The sequence below is a fragment of the Meriones unguiculatus genome, chromosome 7, assembly GCF_030254825.1.
Source record: "Meriones unguiculatus strain TT.TT164.6M chromosome 7, Bangor_MerUng_6.1, whole genome shotgun sequence".
Classification (NCBI taxonomy): Eukaryota; Metazoa; Chordata; class Mammalia; order Rodentia; family Muridae; genus Meriones; species Meriones unguiculatus.
Window position 1 is genome coordinate 21360739 of NC_083355.1, and position 8475 is coordinate 21369213.

Genomic DNA, 8475 nt, shown 5'->3' on the forward strand with positions numbered 1-8475 from the left:
TCCTGGCAAAAGCAGACGCCTTTCTCATTGGTATTCATTTGCTGCCTCCTGCTCATCACTTGTGGACTCTATAAAAAGCCACTTGAAAGCCAGGCTTTACGATCGCTTGACTCTTGATGGGCGGATTGGCTAGCCAGACACCCTGGACCCATGGGTGAGGTAGAGCAGCTGTCAGGAGGAAGGGTGACGCTGCTCCAACGCTGGGCTGCTGTTCTCCCCTTCATCATTTCTCTATTTCTCTCATGACATGGATTCTCACAGAGCTGTTCATATCCAAGTCTGAACTAGGAAGCACAAGCTAGGACTGCAAAGGGGCTCTGGAAAAGTACTTTTTGTTTTTTTGTTTTGTTTTGTTTTCTCAGTAGGATCGTTTGGATCTAGTGCTCTATGATTTTGGGTTATTGTGATCCAGATAACCTCAGGGGTCCCCTGTGAAGGAATCCCCTGCCTTTCCCTGTCATACCCAGGATGCCTTCATTATTAGCCTGGGCTTCTAGTCGCTGGCTCAGAAGATCCATCCACTCTTCGTGGGATATTAGGCTTTTCTCACATCAGTCTGACCAGTTCCCAGTGAATGCCTATCTGAGCGGCATGGCAGGGAGAGCTACCTATAGGCAGCTCCCAACCACTAGTTACTCACAGTTCGTTAAAAGGCATAAAGTTGGACCTGCAAGAAGTGTTATCACCCTAAGATGGAGGACCTTGCACCAGAACAACTGAGTTGGTGCCGGAAACAAATATCTTAATACTGAAAGAAACAATTTTTTTTGGGGGGGTGAGGAGGGCAGGATCTATAAAGAAAGGACCCCATCTTCCTTTAACTGTAAGGAAGAGCCACAGAAATGATGAGCCCTGACTTCATAAAACCATGAGGTCCCCTTAGGATGCTATCAATACACAACAGTTTTGTGAACTGACATGATCAAGCGGATCAATCTGTGTCTCTGCCACAGTGTCTCCACCATTTAAAACCCTCACCAGAAATGCACTGGGTTCCAATTTCTCACATGCTTGTCAACGCTTGCTGTTTCCTGTTTGTCTGAAGCAATAGTCATCAGAATGGGTGTGGAGTGGTGCCTCACCGTGGTTTCCATCTGCATGTTCCCAACGGCTAAGGACACGGAGCATCTCTTTCGATGGCCGTTTGTGTATCTTCTTTGTAGAATTACCAGTTGAAATCTTTCATACACTTTCAAGATGTTTTCTCTTGTTGTTTGGTTGTATGAGCTCATGACAAATTCTGGACCTTATTTCCCACCAGATATATGATCTGTAGATATTTCCCCCCAGACTGTGAACTTCTGGGTTTATTCACCCCTCTTTCTGAGGCTTGGACCCTGAGCTCAGGGCCTTACAGATGTAAAGCAAGTCCTTGGTCACCAAGTTACACCTCCAGCCCGTGTTTATTGTCTGAATGGAGTTCTTTTGATTTTTTAATTTACTTTATGTGTGTGAGTGTTTTGTCTGCATATATGTAAGTGCATCATGTGTGGAATGCCCGTGGAGCCAGCAGAGGGCATTGGATTCCCTGGAACTGGAATTGCAGAGAGTTGTAAGTGTGGGTGCTGGGGATCGAACCTGGGTCCTCTGAAAGAGCACTAAGCACCCTCCACTGCTAAGCCAGCTCTCACTGAGTTTCTCATGCACAGTTTTGTTTTGGAGGAAGTCGATATTCAATTTTTCTTTTGGTTGCCCGAGCTTTTGGTGTCAAACGCAGAGTCACAAAGATTTCCTTCTGTATTTTTTTTATACTAGTTTTACAGTTTTGATTTTGATGTTTTGAACTTTGATCCTTTAGAAAATCTAAAACAAATTGTTCTTGTGTGTGTGAGAGAGTGCTCCTGTGCCAAGTGTGTAGGCAGAATTCAGAGGACAATCTACAGGGATTTGATCTTTTCTTTTACCATGTGAGCTCCAGGATGGAACTCATGTCTTCAGGCTTGGCAGCAAACATCTTTATCACCGAATCACCTCAGCGGCTTCCTTTTTGGATTTTTCATGGTTACTGTGCAAAATGCTACCTGATTTCTTGTTTTTTGGCACTCTGATTTGAGACCAATTTTGGACCTCTGAGGAATACATTTGAGTTGCTTTAAGTCATTAACTTTGTGGTAATTCATGACAGCAGCAACAGGAAACCAATATGGCTCTTACCTATTGAGTAAGAGAGGTGGGCAAAATAGTAAGGTGTTATCACAATGAATGATTATAACAGTGTTAGAGGTTAAACCCATTTTACAGACGGGGACACTGAGGTTTGGAAACTTGCTTAAAGTCCCATTTGGTTATTAGAACTAGGATCCACTAATAGTTACACACAAGTCTCTACCATAATGTATGAAGAATGGAATGTCTGTATCTAGGTCAATGGTGTTCTTCAAAATTGTCCCCTATGCACAGGCTTCTCACACGGGTACATTCCAAACTCATTTTTTTGTAAAGCCACTCTAAAGGCAGTAATGGATCATAATTGATGTAATTGGACCATTTGTTTGCTCTTAATTATCTAACTTGTATGCCTTATTCCCAGCTGTTCTTTGAATAAAGTCACAAATGTCAAGCTGATACCCAAACAGAAAGGTTTGTTGTTTACAAACTGGGCATCAAAGAAATGCAGTGCCCCCACTAGCCCCAAGACAGAAAGCTCTGCACATGCTTTGAGTGGAGATCACATCTACAAGAAAGGGGTGCCATGGTATGAACAAAACGTATGATCCTCACATCATATGTTTTTTTAAGTCACATCTAAATATTGTGAATAAATGTGTTCTGCAGTTCCCAAAACACTTCCAAATGTCTTTCCAAAACCATCTCCTGGTGGTCCATTGCCATCATGTGTGGGAAAACAGCAGTTCTCAGTATTGGGGTGCTTTTAAAGACCAGGAGGCCACATTAAAAAGCCTTTAAGGAAGAACAGGTGAGTGACCTGCCTGCCAGCTGAAGGGTCCCACACCCTAGACTGCTTCCCAAAGGAACATTTCATTGCCTCCCCCAACACCCCTACCTCACACCTTATAGCTGGGGGTGGACTGGGTCTGCCCCCCAATTCTGGCAGACTCCAGCTGCTCAGGTGCAGGCCACACCAGTCAGAAGGACAGGTGAGTGAACCCCTTCTGCTGAACTGTCCCACTCCCTAGACTCAGTTCCCCCAAGATCGAGAGCTTTGTCTCTTCTCAGATAGAATGATTGAGTCAGTCTAAGAGTCAAGAGCTTGACATTCTTGGATAGGACCTGTGAATCTTCTGAGCTTTAGTTTCCCCAGAGGCAATGCAGAAGCAACCATCTTATTTCCATCTATTTTACACTTCACGTTTCTTGTCAAGGAGAGCATGGAGTGTTGTGTTCGTGGAAGTACTGTAAAATGAGAATTAGAATTATTGATAATTTTGATTTTTATTGACCCAATGCATGGCTTGGCTTCTTAAGGATAGAAAAGTACAGGCGTGTGTGTGTGTGTGTTTGTATGTGTTTGTGTGTGTGTGTGTGTTTTCCTCAATGTCAATAACCTACCCAATGGATTCATTTCTTAAAAGTTCCACTGTCCTCCAAGAGCGTACTTACATGGACTGTGGCCTACAGTTGTGCAAACCTCTGTTTAGAACAATTCCTCTTCATTTGTTCATTTGTCTGACCCTCGCTCCCATCCATCCATCCATCCATCCATCCATCCTTCATTTCACATTCTCATTTCCCAAGCACCAACACACAACTATTGTTTATTTGCACATTTCCCAAGGTGCAGCCAGTACCAAGCATCAGCCGCTAGTTCAGGGTGAGTTTCTTCCATTAGGATGATGTCTCTGGATGCTGAAGTTTGGATAAATTTGAGAGGAGAGGCCCATGGGAAGGATGTTTGCCCAAAATGCCTTTGCTATGGTTATAACAACAGAACCTCCCAGGAAAGGAATCACAGATGCCCAAACAACCCCACCTCATGTCCCTGGCTATCCTTCCCTCTGAGTAATGGGGTGAGCCTTTTGTGACTGTGATGAATCTGCCTGCTTTGATGCCATCTGATGAAACTCTGATTTCACCAACCACTTGTGCCCAGGAAGAGTTGCTGTGACACAAGCCGAATGGAATAATTTTATGGGATGAGGGGGGACTCTTTGAAAACAATCCAAGTAGCATATTTTGAAGAAAAATTAGCTGAAGGAAGCATCAGGAAAGGGAATTATGCTATTTCCCAAGTCTCCACCCACTAGGACGGGTATAAAAAGACCACGAAGGAAGGAGAGACTCAAACCTCACCCACATCTACCGTCAGCAGCTTGCCACTGTCCCAAGCCCTCCCATCACCTTTCCCAACACCATGTCTTGCACCTCTTGCCTGCCCGCCCTGAGCTGCCGCACCAGCTGCTCCTCCCGGCCCTGCGTGCCCCCCAGCTGCCATGGCTGCACCCTGCCAGGGGCCTGCAACATCCCCGCCAACGTCGGCAACTGTAATTGGTTCTGCGAGGGCTCCTTCAATGGCAGCGAGAAGGAGACTATGCAGCAACTGAATGACCGCCTGGCCTCCTACATAGAGAAGGTGAGGCAGCTGGAGAGAGACAATGCAGAGCTGGAAAGCCAGATCCAGCAGAGGAACCAGCAGCAGGACCCCCTGGTGTGCCCTGCCTACCAGTCCTACTTCAGGACCATCGAGGAGCTGCAGCAGAAGGTGAGAGGGTAGCCCTTCTCCGAGCCCAGCAGCGGCTGCCTTTCTTTGAATTGGGGCTGCGTGCTCAAGTTGGACTGCATCTCACATTAGAACCATTGTTTCAGATCCTGTGTGCCAAGTCTGAGAATGCCAGGCTGGCCGTGCAGATCGACAATGCCAAGCTGGCCTCTGATGACTTCAGGACCAAGTATGTTGAACCTTTTGAGCTGGGTGACTTCCAAACCTTGGTAGCTCTTTCATGGCTCATTCATGGCTGTGAGGGGCTAATGTTGCCTGGAAGGGCAGGTGGAAGGGATGAGAAAGACACCGCTTCCTTTTTCATGTCTCCTCCTGAGTCTTACTACACAAAATAAAATGGGCATTCAGACTCTAGCCCTTCAGCTGACATGGGCTGACTGTCCTTTATCTGAAGTGCTTGGGACCAGAAGTCTCTTTGGGTTTTGGCTTTTCTTCTGAGTTGTGGGATATTTGAACATTCCTAATGAGCTGTCTTTGGGGAGGGGACCCAAATCAAAGTACAAAACTCACTTGCTAAGATGCTCACGTGCCTTATACACAGCCTGAATGTCATTTAATCGCTATTTTTAGTGCACCTGCATTTTGACTCTGCTATGTCAGTGAAGTCAGATGGGGCAGTTTTCCCTGTGGTGTTATGTCCTTCAAAGACTTTTAGATTTTTTTTTTAAAGCACTTTTTGTTGTTGTTTTTGTTTTAGATTTTCTGGTCAGTGATGTTCAACCTATATCAATATTTCTAGAAAGCTTTTTCTTTCTTTCTTTCTTTCTTTTTTTTTTTTTAAGTACATAAAATTCCCAGATCCAGAGATGGGAATGGATTGCTTTTGTGTTATATCAAGGACAGAGAGTGAGGACTTCATCTTATGGGTGTCTGTGGGCACCTTGTGGCTTTGAGTCAAGCCCTCTCCCAGCTGGTCCACACATAGCAAGAAGGAAACAGAGGAGGAAAGGTGGACAACTGTATACGCTTGTGGGGTTCTTGGTCCAATCCCATTCTGACAAGATACTGCCTTGCCCCCCCACCCCCCGGCTCTTGTGTGCAGGTACCAGACGGAGCTGTCCCTGCGGCAGCTGGTGGAGGCTGACATCAACAGCCTCCGTAGGATCCTGGACGAGCTGACCCTCTGCAAGTCTGACCTGGAGGCGCAGGTCGAGTCCCTGAAGGAGGAGCTGCTGTGCCTCAAGAAGAACCATGAGGAGGTATGAAGAAACGTTTAAGAAAGCAGAAACATTTCAAAAAGCCTTAGAGTGAAGCCTTTTGCACTCTGAGAGCCTCCTTGGAATCGGGAGGCACACAGCAGTCAGGCTCCCTCATATGGGACCATTCCCTGAAGGACTTGAAGCTAAGATCCCAGGAGGATGGCACTGTATCCTGATCAAGGAGTAAGGGGAGCTGCTGCTGTTCTGGCATCCCAGCAGGTGGAGGCAGGTGCTAGAGACACTGAGGATGGGTGTCCACCCACTGGTCTCTGCTGGTTACTACTGCGAGGTTCTGGAACTCATGGTGGAGATGGGTGGTAAAAAAATAAAATGACCCATGGATCCTCTCTTTAAGAACTTGCAGCCTAATGCAGAGGGCAGCTATGGAGCCCTGGTGACATAACGTAAGGTTGAATGAACTAAGTGGTGTGTGGTGTGCCTAGGAGGAGGAAGCCAGAGTGTTCCAGAGAGGCATTCCAGAGTGTTCCAGGGAGTACTTCTCAGGGGCAAGAAAGATTCCATTACTTGTGTTGCCATTTGAGGGTGTGCTCTGAGCAAAGAAGTGCTTAGGCAAGGCATATTTAAGTATGGCTAAACATGTAGTAGCCAAAGGAGTGTGAGGAGTCGTAGAAGGCGTGAAGGCTCTTCAGTTTCCATCTGAGAAAGACATTGGTGTGCTTCCTTAGTGGAGCTTTGTTGCCATTTCTGCATCTTTGCAATGATCAGGATTTGGTTTTTTTTTTAGCCCTCCATCCCTTTGTAAGTGGTGTGGTACTCACTTGTCTATAGCAGGAAGAGAAAGTATCTGCTTTTGAAGGCTCATTCTTTCTCCTTCCCCCTTCAGGAAGTCAACACCCTGCGCTGCCAGCTTGGAGACCGCCTCAACATAGAGGTGGATGCTGCTCCCACCGTGGACCTGAACCGCGTGCTCAATGAGACCAGGTGTCAGTACGAGGCCCTGGTGGAAACTAACCGCCGGGAAGTGGAGGAATGGTTCACCACACAGGTGGGCAGCGAGCCCGTGGTCACTCAGGAACAGAGTCCCCTGGGGCCCTGAGGCAGGGTCTGATCCTGTCCCTTCCTTTGCCCACTGTAGACTGAGGAGCTGAACAAGCAGGTGGTATCCAGCTCTGAGCAGCTGCAGTCCTGCCAGGCAGAGATCATCGAGCTGAGACGCACGGTCAACGCCCTGGAGATCGAGCTGCAGGCCCAGCACAACATGGTGGGTACTGGCCAGACCTGGTGCTGAGCAGTGTGGAGTAGGGGGGCAGAGCCCTGGGGCGTCCTTGGGGACCCTCCCTCTGCTTAGCTCTTGAAACTGTGGCTTCTTTGGAAGGCCACGCAGGAGCCTTTAGAGGGCATAGCCCTATGACAGCCTTTTCCTTCTCCCCACAGAGAAACAGCCTGGAGAACACTCTGACTGAGAGCGAGGCTCGCTACAGCTCCCAGCTGGCCCAGGTGCAGTGCCTGATCACCAACGTGGAGTCCCAGCTTGGGGAGATCCGTGCTGACCTGGAGCGTCAGAACCAGGAGTACCAGGTGCTGCTGGACATCCGGTCCCGTCTGGAGTGCGAGATCAACACGTACAGGAGCCTGCTGGAGAGCGAGGACTGCAAGTGAGTACAGATTGGGTTTCTGGGATCGTGTGTGTGATGGGCATATTAGATTCAGAGACAGACACGTGGTAGCCATGTTTTAAACTAGTCAGTATACTGAATGCCTAGAGTGGATGCAGTGATTTGCATTAAGTAAATGTGAATGCGCAAAGGCAAAGGGAATAAATAGTTCCTGCCCTGAAAGTTATTAGAAGTGAGAGACAGGAAGGGAGATTACCAGCCAGGGCCTTACGTGTTGGGTAGGGCAGATCTTGTTAAGTTCCCAGAGAGCACAACCGAGTGAGAAACAGAATTTTCCGGTTCTGCACAGGGCATTGTGGGTAAGGGAGAAGGGCTTGGTAACAATCACAGTTCCACTCGAGTTCCAGCCACTGATAATTCACAGGTTGTTCCTATAAGTACAAGATACGGTGTGTGACTTAGGATTCTCCCACTCTGTTATTAACCTTTGTGTCTCTGCAGCCTTCCTTGCAACCCATGCGCCACCACCAATGCTACCGGTGGCTCCTGTGGATCTTGCTGCGGCTCTCAAAAGCGCTGCTGTTAGTTGAACAACGTGGATCCCCTTTGAAGATGCCAATGAAGCCACCTAGTTCAAACTCAGGAACAGTCCCCGGGCTCCTCCTTGGCTAGGACTTCCTTTGCCCTTAAAATCATCATCACGACAACTGTGATTTCTAGACAGGGATATGCCTTCCAGAACCAAAGAGCAAAGACAGCCATCGCCAACTTTCTGACCAACTCCTTAAGTTGAAGGTTGAGCCTCTTTGCTGAGGAAGGTTTCAGGTCTCTGCGACATGAGCTCTGAGGATTACTGTAGAGGGCGTTTCCTGTTCATGCCTCCATTTCCTGCCTTCCTTTCTTCTCTGGTATTCTCTGGAATGCAAGGAGGCAGCTTCATTTACTTCCCAATAAACTTTATTTCTCTGGCATAGCCAAGGTTGTTTCTCATTCACATTTGTACTTTGTAAAATATTTATTC

At 47.4% G+C, this 8475-nt stretch overlaps 1 protein-coding gene across 1 annotated transcript; it reads left to right on the plus strand.

The window, feature by feature from the left end:
• Window positions 1-4176: 4176 nt before the first annotated feature.
• Window positions 4177-8040, plus strand: LOC110539411 (keratin, type I cuticular Ha4-like). The gene is given in 8 exon segments (XM_021626274.1): window positions 4177-4248; window positions 4250-4660; window positions 4765-4847; window positions 5721-5877; window positions 6722-6883; window positions 6974-7099; window positions 7273-7493; window positions 7956-8040. Coding segments are annotated over 8 exon segments (1317 nt in total).
• The last annotated feature ends 435 nt before the right edge of the window (window positions 8041-8475 follow it).